The 19,082-nt window shown below is 37.5% G+C and overlaps 1 protein-coding gene across 1 annotated transcript in view; it reads left to right on the top strand.

Moving 5' to 3' along the window:
* Window positions 1-1,250: 1,250 nt before the first annotated feature.
* KITLG (KIT ligand) overlaps window positions 1,251-19,082 on the top strand; it is a gene marked incomplete at its 5' end in the record, with an annotated part of 24,588 nt that continues 6,756 nt past the window's right edge. The window contains 5 exons of the mRNA XM_010166633.1: window positions 1,251-1,364; window positions 9,740-9,802; window positions 14,361-14,540; window positions 16,423-16,585; window positions 17,466-17,561. Of these exons, the coding sequence (XP_010164935.1) occupies window positions 1,251-1,364; window positions 9,740-9,802; window positions 14,361-14,540; window positions 16,423-16,585; window positions 17,466-17,561 (616 nt within the window). The remainder of the gene's footprint in view (window positions 1,365-9,739; window positions 9,803-14,360; window positions 14,541-16,422; window positions 16,586-17,465; window positions 17,562-19,082) is intronic.

Here is a 19,082-nt window from a genome sequence, read left to right as displayed (position 1 = left end):
GCTCTAGGGAAAGTGCCTGGCACTGCTCTCTTATGTTTATATAGCTCCTGAGCGATCTTTATCATCATGCTTTCTTAGCCCCTCTAGGTTACTATAAGGATATTTAATCTTTTAAAGCAGGGATTTTCTCTCTCTGCTTTCCTAGAGAGCATTGCCTATGTTGTTTGATTTGTTTTGGTCTTAAATTGAAGGCAAGGCATTTGAAGGCAGAGCTGGAGACAGGAACTCTCTGCCTGTCACAGGGAACAGACAGAGCTGAGATGCGTCTTAGTTCGTGCAAAAACAAATTCTGGTCTCAATCCTGCTCTTGTGGAGGCTCAGGAGCCTGCACAGGCAAATTCCATACTTGCAGTAAATGTATACCATCATCGACTCTTACTGACAGCTTCAGTCAGCTGGCACAAGAAGCTTCACAACCTGAGGCAACTTTTGATTATCCATAACTTAAATGCGTTAACATTCTGGAAATAAAGATCTGCAGCTTAAACTTGGCACAGGGCTCTGTGGGAAACCAGCAAAGCACAAGGAACAACAGAAGGCAGAGGAAGTTCAGGCAGTGTAGCCAAGGAGACACCCAGGTGCATCTCAGCTACTTATCTGCTGCTTTTGTGGCTGAGTCTCACAAGCCTGTTTGAGTACATTACATTGCTGTTCCTAATAGGATTTAGGAGGGGAATGTAGTGCCAAAGCCAAGCTGCCGCTCCTGAGAGGCCAGGGCATGTTAGAGAAAATGTACTGTATTGCTGCTTGAGATCTCGGTTATTGGGCAGAGTCCAGTTGTACTTTAGCTTGCACTTTAAGTACCCAAATATAATGTCTGTGATTATGAACTTTCTTCTTTTATCTTGCTGTGATCTGGTATCATTTTGTTCCTTATCATTCATTATCATATTAAAGGCACAAGTTTATCAAATACCTTATGAGGTGAATGACAAGTATTTAGTTAGTTTTGTGTTGGATCCTGTGCAAGTAACCTGATGGCTCAGTACCAGGTTTTCCATTATTACTCTAAAGGTACTTGCTTCCAGAAAAAATCAATTAAGTGCATTTCTATGGATCCCTGCCATGAAGATTATACTATAGTGGTACGAGGATGTCCTCTTGAAAGATGGAGAATATTGTCACATCTAGACTTCATTTATGAAAAATATTACTACAGTCTCTTGTTACTTCACATTTTGAGATTGCTTACTTGGGGTTTCTTGTTTCCTTTTTTTTTCTTTTTTTTTTTTTCTTTTTTAACTAAATAGACTTGGATTATCACTTGCTTTTGTCTTCAACTACTCCTACTTAATCCTCTTGTCAAAGCCCAGAGTTCCTGCGGGAATCCAGTGACAGATGATGTGAATGACATTGCAAAATTGGTAAGTAGCTTTTATTTTAAATTGTTCTTTATGTTAAATAATAATCAGTGGCTATTGAGTCTTACATTTTTAAGCAAAGTTAACAAATCTCTATTAGAACGGGGGAATATTTAAAAAAAAAAAAAAAGTCCATCAACATCTGTCACTTGGTCCAAACCAATACCTTTATTGCAGAGACTGGAGAATAGTTACAGAGTTCATTGAAGATTTGACCATCTTGACCAAGCTGGAGCATATATACGTGTATGTTTTCCTCCCTCCAAACTTCCATAAAAATTGTACAGAGTCTTGATTTCCTCAGACATTGGGATCAGATTTTTCCCATGGATAAAAGATTATTGTCTTTGTGTTACTGATTTGTGTGGAGCAGACTGGCAGCAAACACAACTGAAATTAACTAGAAGTCTTTACCTTACGTATGTGGGAAACTTGTGCTTTATATAATAACAGTATGATATTAGACATTGTAGCAATCAAGGCAATAATGATTGCACAGCTCTTATTGTCTTTAGATGTGAGTGGGCTACACTCATGTGTTTCTCTACTTGCTGTACCTAGAAGTTTAAGTCTGAAGGACTCATGGGTTCGTACAAGAACTGAATTAATTTAAGTACACTTTAACTGTTACTTAATTGAACACTGCATTAACCTGAAAAAATGCATCTCTTTCTGTGAAGTCAGTTGGTATTTAACTCCATTGAAGTCAGTGATTATGCTGACTTGCAGTAGTGCAGGATCTAACACTAAAGTTTTTAAGAAATAATATATACTTATCACTTTAAAAAGTATACCTTCATATGCATATCATTTAAAAAGTATACCTTAATCTGCATATTGACTTAAGCTGAAAATTATGGCTTCATTATGGAAAAAAGGTTGCAATACCAGTGTCAATATTATCAAACACTTAATTTGGAGTCCCTTGCATTTGCTGCCAGTGCAGTGTTCTTAACTTATTTTCTTTGAGTATTGTTATATACATTGGCACATAGTGTAAATCTCTAGGGGTGCTCTGTAGCCCTGCTCAAATACTTAGTGCTTCACATTAGTCCCTTTAGGCAGAATTCTGAAGTATTGGCATGTTTATTCAAGATAATATTTCATCTCTTCAAAGAGTATTAAGCTTTGATTTAAATCTGTTGAAAGCATGACAGAACAACAGAACTCCTGTGAGGTCTGGTGAAATTGTCTAGTACAGGGTTAGCAATAACTTTTTGTCAATTATATATCCTCAGAACAAACGCTTTAACTTTGCCTTTAGTATAATTTAAACTTCAAGAATGTATAAATACAGGTTACAAAAATTTGCATGCAGCTTGAGCAATCACACATTGCTTTTGAGATAAATTATGAAAGAAAACTAATATCATAAAAATTAGGTTAGTCTTTAATTTGACTGTGACTTTCTGTATCGTGTTGCTGCATATTCCTCCAGACTAATCCAGTAACTGCAGTTCTTGCACATATTCCTGTAGAACTATGTTTCCATACCCCCACCCCCCAGCACATCCCCTCTTAGCTCTCCACATGCAACTGGTTGCTAGTTCCCTCACATGCCCCCTAGGCATGATACCTACCTGGGCAATGTTTTGAGCTCTTGCCAGATTTATATCCCGTTTTGCTTGGGCTGCTGGCTGGGCAGGAAGGACTTTGTGTGACGACTGTTCTGGTGGATGTGCTGCTTATCCAGGGAGAAAACCTCTGACAACTGTCCAGCTTGCACTATGCTTCTGCTGCTGACAAGCCTAAGCAGAGTTGGGTAGGGCTGAGCTCCTTCAGCCACTCAGTGAGGATGCTGTACGGTCCTTCACCTGACTTCCACCCATAGCTTTCAGATCTCTCTACCAAATGCAAAGTTTGGGTGAAGTTAACTAGCAAGTTCAAAGATATTTTTTTTGTTGGAGAAATAACAGAGATGCAAAAAATACAAAGCCCAGACACCTGGATTCTCTCAGGTTTGAGTTGTGTGTCTGGGAGTGTTTTGAGGAAAATCTGTATCCCTTTTTTGTCTGTCTGTGTTAACATTTGCATAGATTTTTCATGCAGAAATAGTTTCTATAAAGCCACTTGAGAATTGAAAGAGTAATATAGAAATAAGTTTAGTATCTTACATTTAGTGTAAGAAGTCTTGGTTTCAATTAAATTGACTATATTGCAAGTTGGTCATTCTCTTTTGAAATGCTACACCATGACAACTTGACATTGAGAACAATTTTTTTTTTTTTAAATATAATAGGGTTTAAAGTACTTTTAAAACAAAATATCATTAGCTGTCTGTGAATATAAGAAGGGAGAAATTCACAGAGAATATTGACTGATTACATTAGTGTGCTAAAATTTTTTTGTACTATACGGAATATATCCTTAGTGCTTAGATAACAGTATGGCCTGAATCCTCCACTGAGGCAGATTATGATCCCTTGTTTCCCTGGGCCTTTTCTTCTTATTGTAAAGGTATATTGCCATCTCTCACCAGCTATTCAGGTCTATAAAAAAGGTGTCCATTTTGGCTGTTGCCACTTCACAGGCCTTTGTATGGCCACTTTTAAAACCTCTGTTGTTTTTCCTGTCATAACAAGAAAAATGTTTTTGTAGCTCTTTGTCCATACAAATTCACTTTTCTTCTAAAGTCTTGGTGGATAAAAATCCAGTCTACTGAAAAGTCTTTTTCTGGCTTTGACTTCAATAATTTTGCCCTTCTGTCTATTAATTTGCTTCTCTGACCTTATATCTTCTATTTGTTTCCTTCAAACTGTTTCTCCTTTTTTCATTATCAATGGCAAGCTTCTTGGTTTTGTCTTCAAAGGCACTAACTATTAACATTGCCTGTGATGTCTTAACACATGCTGAGTTTGCCCTCTTGTCCTAGCTTCTCTTCATTATTTCCATGGTATCTGTTAAATGTTTGTGGCCACAGGAAGGATGCTCTTTGATGACCTCCAGATAGATTCTCATCCCCTTTTTATCTCTTGCTAAAATTATTTGCAGCATGAATCCATGTCCCTATTCTTTCTTTTTCCTACTCTGTTTTTCCCTGCATCTACTGCAATTCACCTACAGCTAGAGAAATAGTGCCACAATTGCTGACCAAACTCTTTTGCCTGTAGCTTGATGCAACCTAGTCTTAATTTATTTGATTCTGGGCTTATTATTCCAAGTACTGTAAACCCCCCTGTATCACTGGTAGAAAACCTCTGAGCATGGCTGCAGCTGTGTTCTGCTTGACTGATTTGTATTCTATCAATATAAGAAGAACATGCCTCAGTCAACACTTTCTGTGAATATAGACCAGGAATATCTACTAAGCCTAAGCTATTGGAGAATAAATAACGCACACTGTGCAGTGCTTGAAAATGTGGGTCATTTGCCTAATCAAATTTGTGTAGAGTAATAAATTGAGGACAGATGGTGGTGTAACTGGTTTTCATTGGTGTTAATCTGGATTTTCACTAGCTTCATACTATACTCATACCAGAAACTAGAGTCAGAAAGAAAGAGCAGGTTCAATAACAATAAGGTTTCTGAATCAGCCTAAGACCAAACCAAACTGGTATATCTTCATACAAAAATGACTGGTATTTTCTGTAAGACTATATTTATCCAGATCCTTATAATATGCTTTTGTCATATGAAGAATGTATCCTAAGTAAAATGATTTTAAGAAGCAAAGAAAAATTGAACAATCATTTTTGGTTTTTTTTTAATAGTGAGAAATTGAAAAGATCATAATTTCATACCTGAAGGGAACAAAAGTATTTAGAGAGTTTTCATTCTGCATTACTAATCACTTGAACTCCTGCTTCTTTTTTAATGAAGATGTCTGGAGGGAAACACATTACTTGATGAACAAATGTTCTATATTATGAAACTATAATTGCAGCACCTGTCAATAAAGCCTGTCCCCATTGTTCTTTTCAGCACAGTAAGTCAGGAGAAAGCTGCATTGCTGGATTTGTGACTCTGATTTTGCATAAGAATTAGGAATTTGTTGTATATATGTTTGTTAAATATGAACATCAAACCTACATATAAGTAGAATTTTCACTGAGCTGTGCAGTATATATAGAATGTACCTAAATATTTTGGTTTCATCCATTAACAAAGTCTAAGATATTCACCTATTCTTCCATTAATTACTTGTCTAAAGCAATTTTTTTCTTTTGAATGTTGGAATCCCAAACCGTAGTCAGTGTTTACTGACCAGGGTGCTTGTTCGAGACATGCTATTTCAAACACTTTGCCTTCACGTTGCATCTTTGCTGTAAATGTGTACTCTACACTCTCTGCAACATTTGATATTTATTTTTAAATTGATCTAACTCTCTTGAGTGAAGGGGTTATAAAAAAAGATCCAGTGTTTTTATCCTGAAAATAATCTGCCACTATGGATGTAAGAAGTGTGAACAGAAATAGTTAGCATGTTGTCTTAAGCCAAATGATGAAAATTTCATTAACCGCTTCATTAGCAGATGAGATAGAGTAGATTGCAGAGATGATGGACAGAAAGTGAAAGCTCCTGCAGGAAATGAAAAGCCAAGGATGTAAAGAAGGGAAATGCAGAGGCATTAAAGAAGAGGAAAGGGGAATGAGGAAAAGAGAAATGGAAGGTAGAAATGGTAGCCAAAAGGAAAGTATGGTTTTCCCATTATATGCCTCAGAGTAAAAGGACTTACTTTATCTTTGATCTATGTATATAAAAATCATTATATCTCTGCTTATCTCCTTAAAACTTTAATAACAGTCACAATAAAGAGAATTTCCAAGAGCAGTAGCCCTCATTTTAAAGCACTTGACTGCAGAGATCGGTCTTCTTGTTTCTATTCTGCTATTGCAATGAAAGAGTAGTTTATGGAACCCAAATTACTTTTACAACATCTCTTTTTCAATCTCTCTGTCTATGTAACCATGAGCATATTTTAAAATATATTTGAGTTATGCAGTATTAACAGTACTGTATTAAATATTCAGACCTCTGTATGTCAAAAAAAGGTCTGAGTATAACATTCGCCAGTTTGAGATTTTGTTACAACTGGGAATGTAGTACTTAATGTTGGTTTTATATGTCTTTAAAGACATAAGTCTAGATTCCCTGTTGCTCACCTCTTCTCAGAGCTTGGTAGGATTTGTACAACGACTCACTAAATCTTTTGTGGCATTTTAATTGCAATGCACAGTTATTTTAGTTCTATACATTACTTACCAAGATTACCAGTTGATGTTCTCTATAAGCATCAAAACCCTTACTTTTGTCTAAACCAAGGAAAGTCATGCAAGCGGGTGTTTTGTTGCCTCCAAATTTGTCACTGCACTTGAGTACAAGGAAGTACTAGAGCCACAAAATTGGTCAAGGGTTTAAAGGGGAAGCTGCATGAGGAGAGGCTGAAGTTGCTTGGTTTGTTCGGACTGGAGAAGAGGAGACTGAGAGAAGACCTCATTGTGGTCTATAACTTCCTCACAAGGGGAAGAGGAGGGGCAGGCGCTGATCTCTTCTCTCTGGTGACCAATGATAGAACCAGAGGAAATGTCAGGAAGATGTGCCAGGGCAAGTTTAGGTCAGACTTTAGGAAAAGGTTCTTCACCCAGAGGGTGGTGGGGCACTGGAACAGGCTCCCCAGGGAGGTAGTGATGGCACCAAGCCTGACAATATTCAAGAAGCATTTGGACAATGCCCTCAGACACATGGTCTGAATCTTGGGATTGTCCTATGCTAGGCTAAGAGTTGGACTCGATGATCCTTGTGGGTCCCTTCCAACTCACAACATTCTATGATTCTATAAGAATCAAAATAGCCATTCTGGGACTCAGAGAGTTTCAAGGGACAGTCCTTTTCCGCCCCGCCCTGTGCTCAGGCAACTCAGAGCCCTCTTCTCCTCTGCCTCATGTGGCTCCTTCTCAGGAGTTGCAGGAGCCAGGCACCCCACACAGAGCGGGTATGCAGAGTCCTTTCATTCATTTCAGGATCATTTCAGCAGTTGAAAAGCACATGGTTGGTTTTGTGTCATAGTCTTGATGGTTAGTCTTCAACGAAATTTCAAGACTCATTTCAGGAAACAAGACAGTGCAAAATGCACAGATTTAGGACAAACGTATCCTTTACATCAGGGGCTCTACCCTATTTTCTGTGATTGAGTTGGGAAGTCCAACTGGGACACAAATATAACTCCCTTGTTTTGACTGAGCTCCATCATTTACCATCCACAGAGCATCTGGCATGTGGGGTTTAATCAATGCTTTAACAACTTCAACAAGTTGTTTTGTCTTAAGGCAGGGCATGTATTTTGCGTTTGACACCCTCCCCCCAGTGATCTTCAGTTTTAGTAGTAAATTGAAAAATGTCTTTTCTGATTCACAGTCTGTCAAGGAGAAAAATATCTGAGGCTAAGCTGTATTCTCTGGCATTGTTTAAGAAGCTGTAAGAGCTCTCAGGCAGTTACTTTCTTTTAACTGTGCATGAAAAGTGCTTGACTGGCTCTGATGCCAGTAAATTGTATACATAATGCATATCAATTCTTGCAGTGTTCATTGATTTGGAACAAATTTAATCTTCCAGTGACCTTGCTTAAGGAACGGTGCTTCTGCTGACATTGCTAAGTATTTAATCCCTCTAGAGTGAGTATGGGAAACTTTGCACATATAGTAGCATCTTCACTATCTTTGCTGCTTGAAGTGCTGCTAATCTTACCTCTCTAGGCACGCAAAACAGGCTGGAAAAAAAATGGATTACCTATTAATGTGTCATGAGTTCAGGATGTTTTTAGAGGAAGGAAAAATGTACAAAAAAAGGTGGATGAGGATTTAGAATAAATCAGGTGCTCTAAATAAAGAACAAATGTATTGCAATATTTTTCAGTATTTGGAGTATCTTGAATCAACTCCCCCAAATGCCAGGTAAATAGAAATTTATAGAAATTTATATAGAGGATTTTAGTGGCACTTTTGCAACTGCTGCTTTGGGAATGCATAGGTATAAATAGAAAGAAAGAAAAAATAAAATTTATCTATGGAAAGGAATTTATCAGGATCGTTTGTATAAAACTTGTTTTTTAAAGCTATAGGAGAAAGGTAGATGTCATTAAACTGAAGGAATGTGGCTCAGCCCATGTTGTATGTAAAAAAAAGTGTTTGGAATTTACTAGTGACTGTGCGTAAGTATTGTCTTTGATCCTTTCTAAAACTGTTAACATTTTGAAATTGCTATTTTAATTTTTAATTGAAACAAAATTTTAATTAAGAAATAAAACATTCTGTTGTGTCAACCAAATATTACCTAAAAACTGCACAAGAAAAAAAAAAAATCCTTGTGCTGGTTGCTATAGCAGCAGAATCAAAAGCATCCATAACAGAATGATCTTTAACCTATAAAGGAGAAATGCTTTGCCGAACAAAGTGTAGATTGTGGTTCACCAAAGGTATTATGTGTGTACTTTTTATTTTTGGACTAAATTAGTTTCAAACCAGGATGAGAAATATCAATTGAATCTTTCACTGACAGATTTGCTGTATCACTAAGCATCTCAGTAGTGTTAAACCTTTCAAAAAAAGTACTACAAGAGATTGTGGATCATGGCAGCATCTCCCTCTTTATCTCCCCACTCTGCACATTCCTCAGATGGTCATCCGTGTCTCGCAGTAGTATTGGATCCCATCTGTGGGAAATTGCATTGTATAATTTAGTGAGAACCCTTCTTCTACTCCTCGTCCTTGCTTCAGCGTACCCCATACTCACCCACACCTGCAGAGCTGCCCTCAGTTTACATTTACAGAAGCTCTCCTTTGCCTCAGGACATTACTGTGATATAATTATATTGCTCACCATTAGTAAGAAGCAGAGCTTCAAAGTTGAAGTTATGGTCAAATGTTTTTCTGTCCTGGTACATAATTAAGCTCAAGGCAGACAGGAATTTCTTTAGGTTCAAATGCTTGCTGAAGTTGTAAGTAACTTGAAGGAAAAAGGCTTGGAGATTGTTGAGTCCTCTGCTGTTTGGAGTAGTTGGGGTTACATACAAATTGTCACGTAAACACTTAAAGACACATTATTAAAAGATGAAGATGCAGTGGAGATTCTGCAGTAATGAATAACCTCAGATCACTTCTCCTCACCACATTCCTGACTTCAATTCTGCTGGGAAGTGGTAGCGTTGAACATGATCAGATAGGATCTGGGATCATTACAGAGATGTGGAAAGGTGCTTCACTTGTGAGCAAATAAGAGTCAGTAGCAGTTCCACAGGAAAATTAGTATGTAAGCTTTTGCACCTGATAGGTTACTGAAAGCTTGTGTTGAATATTTGATAGATTTTGTTGAATACAGTGATGGAAATCAAGTCTTACTTTGTGTAGTGAGTAATAACATTTTTATTATCTGTTTATTTTAGGTTGGAAATCTCCCAAATGATTATATGATAACCCTTAAATATGTCCCGAAGATGGATAGTCTGGTATGTACAACCACTTCAAGTTAATCCCAATAAAATAGCCCACTGGAACCAGTGATGGCTATAATGTTTTATACCTAGTCCTATGTCTTAGTAAGTTACAGTTAAATAATTGTTATTTTACTTTTCATATGCTTTTAAATTTAAAAGAAATGTGGAGAGATCCCTGCAGTCACTTAAAACTTTTTTCACTACAGGTTAGAAAAATGTTTCTTCATTTTAATTTTTTTTAACATTTTCTCTGGAAAAAGTCAAACTATGGTATTATTTAATCATGTCAATTGGAAATTGTTGCTTTCTTAAACAAGCAGTTTCTTTCTAACTGTGCTTTGACATTTATTGTAGCAAGTCTTTCTCATTTAAGCCAGTGGAAATGCCATTGAAGCACAATACTTAGTAGCCAGTGAAGAGAACCCTTAGTTCAGGAAATGGTAGTGTCAGTAACTAAACAGACCAGTAGAAAGTGAGGACATTATTTCATTCAAACATGCCTTTATTATTCTTTCTATATAATCCCATAGTTGATACGAAGTAATACTTTCAAATAAGCATAATCTACCTTCTTTAAAATGTTATAATGTTTTGTAATAAAAACCTTGTCATATTATTTTACTGCTTATTCTACTAAATATTTTTGATCATTTTCCTTAATTAAAAAAAAAAATTAAGAATAATGCATTGAAAATGCTCTCTTGGTTGCTGCATACACTGCAAGATAAAGGAGAGAAGGAAAAACGGTGAAAGCAAATATTCTGCTGAATGCAATATTGAACTATATTTTTTAAGGAAAGAAAAAAAGTAAGGAAAGGACGAGTTTGTCAATTAAACTAAACAATATTGTGCCTGTCTCATAGAGTGAATCATTTTACACATACATTAGTAGCTGGAAATCATCTGGTAGATGTAAGTTTTTGTGTTTGTGTCTGTGCAAAGTTTTCATTGTGAAAATCCAATTTATGTGTGATACACATGTAAAAATTCATCCTATCCTACAACATTGTAGCAAATCTAGCAATATTCCCTGTTGATATTCGAGAACGATGCCAGAAACAACATTCTCTGAGACCTGTATAACACAAACTAAGATGTCTGGAGGAAAAGAAGTCTGTGTGATGGTGAAGGACCTTGAGCTGTGAGGTTGTGAGGTATTATGACAGACCGGGCAGTATTCTTGAGTTTTGTTGGAAGCTCGAGGCTTTTTCTAACTTAAAGTACCTTAGAAAATACAGTGTAAACTTGTTTCCTTGGACAGAAAAACTCTGCAGAACAAATGATATGGAAGTCAGGCACTAGATCCTATATAATAGAATTAAAATAATGAAAAAAATTCAATTTCTGTAAATAGCCAATTTCCAGAAAAAAGGAAGTAAGACTGACTGCCACCATCCCCTGGTTGCAGTGCTTTTTGAAATTCAGTTATTGTGGTGCCTGATATGATGAGATTCACCTCTGTGGAGTACAGACATAGCCCGAGTACTGCTCCTCAGCCCCAGCCTCCAGGTTAAGCATGGCAGCTGGTGGGCAAAAGCCAGGCTGGATCAGGGCTGTTCCTTCTGCTGCAGTCCTGGGGAGGCTGGCACTATGGATGGAGAGCAGGGGGCCTGCTTGAGCAATGAGTCCTGGTCATTCTCACCTTGCTTCATGGTTCGGTTTTGGCTGCTAGTACACACTTTATTTTCTATAGTTAAAACACCACATCATCTTGCTGCATCATATCCAGAAACTCAGATCCAGTTTACATTTATGATGAGCGGCCAAGAAATAAATGGGAAGAAGAAAAGTTCAGAGCCAAGATTTCCATATTCCCTTTGCTTGGATGCCACTTTCAGCTGTGGTGATAGAAGGTGCAGCTCTTGGCCACATGCCTTCTCAGGAGGAAGTATTCAGCGGTATTCACATCCCACTTTGCCAAATTCCTCTCTGGGGATTTCAGGTTGTGTTATGCATACCACAGCAAAGGCTGGCTGAATAAGTAGGTTTTGCTTTGGGTTCTGCAAGGTCCTTGCAAGCTGGGAAACCCATGGCTTTGCATAAGGCGAATGCCCTTTGTTCAATCTGAAAGTATTGAAATAGTGCTCTGCAATTTTTTTCAACAGATTTCATATCTTCATTGCGTGCATAAAGTGGGAAATGTACTCAAGGTAGCAAGTCTTAAATGTAAATGACTAAAAGTAGGAAGGCAGGGTGAATGCAAAGCAGATGGAAAGCTAGTGTAGTGCATGTAACAGGAACAGACTGACCGAATCCATTAAACAGAAGAGTTGTTGCATTATGCACTAGCTCAAGACATCTGAGTGGCTTAGAAAGTAGTCTTGCATAGAGTGAACTGTGTAGTCTAAGCTGAAGGTTAAAAGGCAAAGATGACAGCAGCAGGGGCTGAACTCAGAAGAGGAGATAAACTTAAAACTTTCAGATAGATGTAGAAAGAAAAAGCTAAATGAGGTCTACGTGAAAGTACAAGGGAAGTCAGGCTTGCAGTTGCCTTAAAAAGTAAATCTTCATCAAATTTTACAGAAAAAAGCAGAGTTAAACCTCCATTTCTCCTTGCAAACAATGTCACATTTCTTAATGTTAACAGTTTCATCCCTGTGTTTGGTAGATATTGAGATTGCAAGTGACTGCACAGCTTGATATTACTGAAAAGAAAACCTGAAGCTCTTGTGAAATGCAACTTTGTAGGTCAGAACGATTCAGTCAGAGGAGACTCCCACACACATGCTAAACCATGGGAGCAATAAAATAGATTCCCTGCTGGAATCGCCAAATGCTCACTAGGAAAAGTGGCAAGCTTTTGCTAGTCCCTGCCAGAGGATAACACACAAAACCTCAGAGGGAAAGGGTTTCCAGGTTTGCAGTTCAGGGAAGCAGACGTTCCATGTTTCCACACCAAAGCAGAGGAAAATGCATTGTCTATCTCATGAGGGCAATGGGACATGGCACAACACATGCTGCTTGAAGAGAGTACATTTCAACAAGCTTTCCTTCTGCTTCTCCTCTCATGTTCTTGTACCTGAAGGAAAAAAGGGAAGCAGAGAATCAAGCCAAACATCATCTATTTCACATTTTGTTTCATTCTTTTTTTAAGTAATTATTGAGATAATTACAGAAGGTGATAAAAAAAAGTAAAAAATCGAGTGGAGCTGAAGGATATATTTTCATTCAGTTCTCTAAGCCTGGAAGCCTAATAGTTTGGTTAGTCTTTGAAAGTGTGAAGTGTGTTTTTCTTCATCAAAAACATTTACACATCAAGGCAGAACAACACCTGTGTCACTGAGAAAGTAATTTGTTGCCAAGTGATGATATTGATAGTAGCAGATAAATTTTTTTGAATGAAGAATCTGCATGCAGGTTTATTGCAGAAATTGAGTAAAATTAGATTAAGTCCAGAAGCAGATACATGCCAAACGTTTACTGTGCATTGCAGAAGATGGAGTGGATGGATTCAGTGGATGCTGCCCATCTGTTGGGCAGCAATTGGAAACTGGTTTAGTGATACTGAGAATACCTAGTGTTTGCTGTGGCAAGATCTTCATAGTTGGAAGGCTTTAATGATCCTAAGACATTTTGAACCATTAAAAAATGCCTGCACATATGAAATAAATTCTCATAACATTCACCATTAAAAATTCAACATTTATTGGGAAGGCATTTCCAGGTACATGTTGCCGTGTGACTAGTGCATTACCTGTATTTTTGCTGACCATACTGAGTTTGAGTTTTTCCTGGTCTGAGTGGCTTTTTTATTTACTTGACTACAGCTATGTAAATCTAAGTGAAAGAAGTTAATGGCTCCCTACAAAGCAGCAAGATGAATGACCAGGTTTCAGTCACATGAACAGCTGTACAAACTTTACCGGCAAACTAATTGCATAGGTGTCAGTGAAAGGATTTGCACTCCGTTCCAGTGGCACAGATATGGCAGATATCATGACAGGCTGTGGAGAGCCCTTTGTCAGCAAAAACTCAGGAAAAGAAAGACTTTTAGATCTAGAAACTGTTTTTAGTTTAGTGAAAAAGCTAAAGAGGAGTTAACTGAGCTAACTAGTTTAAAGGTGGATAAAAGCACACATGGATTTAATGCAAAATGTTTATAGAAACCTTCCTCAGAAGAGATTTAAATCAAGGATCTTTGGGGTTAACTGAGTCATGTAGGGTAACAATAATAAAATGAAAACTGAGACTGGTTTAAAGAAAGTATGGAGAAAATTGTTAAAGCAGTAGTTATTTAGGAAATAATAAATAGGTTAATAAAAACATGGAAGCGGGTTCATAGTAGTATGTTCCAGGGCTCAAATTCTCATCAGACTGATGCTTAGCATCCATTAAGAATTTAATGAAGGGATGGCACTGAACAGACAACTCTAAATATCTCAGTGTCAGTGAGAATAGAAATTTTACCAAAAGGATCACGTTAAAGAAGACAAATTTTAATTTAGACTTTCAAGGTAATTTAAATTGGAAAGAACAATCTAATCTACTTTTGCACATTGAGTTGCTTAACTAGTTTTTGCAAAAGTCAGATATTTAATTTACCTCTCTGTTTCTTTTTATCCCCTGACAGCCTAATCACTGTTGGTTGCATTTGATGGTGCCTGAATTTTCAAGGAGTCTGCATAATCTTCTCCAGAAATTTTCAGATATTTCAGATATGTCTGATGTTTTAAGCAACTATTCAATCATCAATAATCTCACAAGGATAATTAATGATCTTATGGCATGTCTAGCTTTTGATAAAAATAAGGTAATCTAATACAATATTTCTACTTTTATGCTGGATATTTTTATTTGAACTTTCTTTTGCACAGTACATAGTTTAAAAATGTCCAAAGCTTAATTAGATTTGCTGTCATATCTAGTCCTGTACATCTGAAATCCTTCTTTGTTTAGAAATGCACTGACTACACTGTGCTAATTTTGGCTAGTTGTTATCTCCTGTTTCAAAGGAAAATTACTTGGAATTACACTATATACAATGACCTGTATACATTTATTTAAGTAGTCAAAAATGTAACCATCATCCTTAAGATGATTAATTCATTCTGGTCTGTTTGAAACAGGCAAAAATCTTCCTTGCACATCCATCTTAAATTACTCGTTTTGCTAGTGATCCTAATATAAATTTAAAGATGATGTGGTTGAAGCTATTAATCTATGCTCCGTATGTATCACAGTGTGTGAGGCTCTGAAAGCTTCACCATGGTTTAATAACTTTTTTATACAAATACACAGCGAAGACTAGAGGACATCAGCCAATTTCCATGTGTTTCTGGATGCCAACAACAGCTGGAAGTATTCCAGGAGTCTCACTCAAGAGAAGTCTTATTCTCTTGTGTGAAGCTCTAACCAGTCTATCAGTAATTAAAAATAAGTTCTGAAGTCAAAGATTTTGTCCCAATGACCAAAAGGGCCAAAATCCATCATGTTCTTTGGGGAAAAGTTGTCATCTTCCACATATGTTTATTTTTATCAAATAAGTGTTTAGATGTTGTAATTGCACCTTTTTAACATCCAGAATTAATCAAATGCACTAAAGTACTCAATCTCATTTAGAGTGGCATTACCTTGTAACTTTGTCATATGCTGGCATTATATTGTTGAGAGTATTTAGACATCCCCTACCTTTCCATTTCAAACTGAATTCTGTCCACACTTCAATGTGTTTCCCACCCCACCCCCCGCCCCCTATTCCTGCCCTGATGAGTCAAAGCACTCAGCTGGGTTGTGGTTGGGGAAGAGGAATTTTATCTTATAGAATGAAGAAGTAAGTATCCTGTAATTCAGAGAAACAAATAGCTATTGATTTCATCAGAGAAGAATGATGTTAGATCTAATACTTTCAACATTAAACCTAAAATAATTTTGGAGCCAATACTAGGAAGTTTTCCTTAGTACTTATTTAACCCATGTTCTTAACCTCTGTCCTTATTCTTGGGAATTCAGAGTAACCCCAGGCCAAATTTGACCTGCTGACATAAGAAATAGTTGTTATGAAAGTTTAAGTCAGGTAAAAAGAAAAAAAAAGAAGATAACCATCAATGATCTTTACATGGACCTCAGTCTTGTTGTTTAGTCTGGCATAACACATTTGTCTGTTAAGACATCAGAGTGATTTGGCTTCCTTGTTTATAGTTCTGCTCTTATTTTTAGGTACATTATCAGGGATCACAGCCTGCTTCTGTGCAGTAGTGTATCCCTACTATTGTATTCCATTGCCTGTACTCTTACGACAATAGCTATGAATTGTGTTGTGTTCCTGTGTTCAGATTAAAAGGATCATGTGGAACATTGCAAAGTAATGTGAAATCAAGGTAATTTTTTAATGAGGAAAATACATTTTTAAAAGTCTCTTCATTTTTAGCATAGGATGGGAGACTGTCTTTCATTCCTTAGCAATTTCACAACACTGGATTAATAATTTATTTCTATTTACGAAGCTAATTTAAAATCCTCAGATTAGAGGGCTTGTATGTTTTTGTGAAGATTTTATACAGCAAATTTGGTCTTCTGGAGGTTAAAAATCTAAACTGTTTTCTGTCATCTGGCTATTTTTATCATCTATTGAGGTGCTGAAATGAGCGTCTCCCTTGACCTTCTTTCAAGATGAATTCTATATTTTACCCTAGGATTTTGTAAAAGAAAATGGTCACCTTTATGAAGAAGGTCGCTTCATTCCTGAGGATTTTTTTAGGCACTTTAATAGTACCATTGAGGTCTACAAGGAGTTTGCAGACACATTGGATAAGAATGACTGCATTATGCCTTCAACGGTAGAAACACCAGAGAATGGTAAGATAGCTCTCATTTTGGGGAACAGAATCTAGGTAGATATAAATGGGTGATTTTCCTTCGATTTCAGAGATGCTGTATCTCCATGTCTCCTTTTTGCTGCCAGTTAAAATTACTACCAACACTGAAGCTTGTATTTCTGTTCTAAGTTGAGTTCTATCTGGCAGTAAAACTAGTGCCATCATTCCTAGTGACATCATTCCTTAATGTAATCCAAATAACCTCGCAATACCCTGCTCTGTTTCTTTTCATCCCAAATATATCCTGAATCATCTTTTTACATTGTTGTTCTTCTTATTGTCTAGTAAAATGCTATTTAATTTTTATAAGGCAGTAAAGGAGCCTAAGATTGCACTACTGAAAGGATATGAAGCTAGGACAAGTTATAAATTGCTGCAGCCTCAAATCACCTCCATATTCATCCCACTCCTCCTGAAAAGGTCCATGTTTATTTCATTTAAAAAATTTAACAAGCTCAAGTCAGGCTCCTACAGTTCATTCTCATCCTTCCAGTAAATTGAGGTTTTGTATTCTCTTTTCTTTTACTCTCTCTAGTGACAGCTATTAGCTTTTTAATTAGGGCAACTTATCCAATTGCAGTTACACCAGTAGTAAATAGAAGCAGATCAGTGCCATAACCTAAGAACTTGATTAAAGCAATTGCTTTTCCAGAATAGCTATTCAGTAGCAGCTCAGTGTGTAGACACATGTGCCTCTTAATAAGACTTTTTTCGGCTTAATCCACTTTATAAACATCCCTGTAGCCAGGGTTTTAAAACAGCCCTATAGCCACATCAGAGTAGCCCTGTACCCCACCATCTTATATAGAGGGAACTGTATTTTAAGTTACATAATGCTGACACACTCATTTTCTATTTAGATTCCAGAGTCGCTGTCACAAAAACATTTTTGTTTCCTCCCGTTGCTGCCAGCTCCCTTAGGAATGACAGCATTGGCAGTAACACTAGCAGTAACAGTAAGTACAAGTGATTGAATTAATGTATTTGTCTCCATTTTGTTCTGGTAGCTGGTTGTTATGAGAGCTCAGAAGAAAAGAATGTCATTAATTGTGCAAATTAATGGGAAGTTACTTGTGCCTGATGGTGTACCATGTGTTTCTCAGCTGTCATACCAAAATGCAATGAACTTATCTAATCAAGATTTAGAAATACTATCAAATTACCATGGTGTGACAGCTCTCTACAACTTGGAGAGGGCAGATGTCTTCGTTTTGGCTGTCATGAGGTCTTACTAGTCATAATGGCCTCAGCAAACTTGGTTGTCCCAGATACCTCATTTTAACTCTCAGAAAAGGAAGTTGCTCCAGACAATTAGAATAGCTGTCCAAAATCGGGCCCAGGGTACTCACATGCACAAAGAGATTGCCTGTACATTGCATTTTGAGAGTACTGTTGATCCCAAGCTTGACACCAACTCTGAAGACAGTCCTCGTGTTTGCTTGCTCTAGTCTCAGTAGGGCCAGCTCCACGGTCAACATGCTTTTAGTTGAGGTCAAGGACAAAGTGACTACAGTTTTAACAGGCTGTAATCTTCTCTCTGGCATAGCCATCTCCATGTTTCTCATCTGTCTTGGTTGGTGTATTACATGACTGGTCACTGACAGATAAGAGAGCTCAGAATTGTTGCTGTAAGAGCCTCAACATTGCCTGTCACAAAGTCAGAAAGAGTATAGGAATCTGAGGTTAGGAGAAACAGTGAAGTTTCAGGCGCTTTTACTGACATCATGTACAAAAAGGTGAGTACTCTCTGGAGCTTTCCATGTGAACAAAAGAAGGGGATTTTCCTTAGGGGTTCCTGAAATGCTGATTAAAGCTTAACCATGTTGTTGTTTCCCTTGTTACTGTTTCCTGAATGCACTGGGATGACAATGTGAATCTCTTCTACAATTTCCCCCTTTTGCTTCACAAGCATCTATGTTATCTAAATTTGTGATGATTAAGTGTGTGGCTGGTACTCCTTGAGCTTAAGAAAACAGGGGCAAGGAGGCAACCTGAGGTAACCTGGTGGGCACGACAGTATCTTCTGACAGTGGGATAGATACTACTAAGATTTGGTTTCTTCTAATGCACCTTCTCTTGGGAATGGTGCATGCTATGCCTGCTACCTCTTAGTTGGCTCACAGCTGCTGTCAGATTTGACGCCCTTCCTGATTGCTTTCTAATTAAGAGGTCTTACGTCATCATTCCCCAGAACCCTCTGAGTACAGTGTTGGAACAAAAACCACCTTCAACTCCTGGCTGCCAGCCTGCCTCTCTTGAAAAGAGAAATCTCACTGCCATAAATTCCTCACCAAGAGGTCACAGAGCTGGCTGCAAACAACCTGATGAGCCCACAGCCAACTATGAGGCACCAGGAGGAAGCTAAAAAGCGCATACCTGTCTCTCTCAGATCTGAACATGTGATAAGTTTTGCTGTCACTGCTAGAGGAAGAATATTCAGCTGCAGCCTGAAGCAATGAGAATAGATCAAGGAGCCA

This window comes from Antrostomus carolinensis, unplaced genomic scaffold, assembly GCF_000700745.2.
Source record: "Antrostomus carolinensis isolate BGI_N321 unplaced genomic scaffold, ASM70074v2 scaffold1444, whole genome shotgun sequence".
NCBI lineage: Eukaryota > Metazoa > Chordata > Aves > Caprimulgiformes > Caprimulgidae > Antrostomus > Antrostomus carolinensis.
The sequence above is the reverse complement of the archived record's forward strand: the minus strand, read 5'-3'. Positions and strand labels throughout refer to the sequence as shown.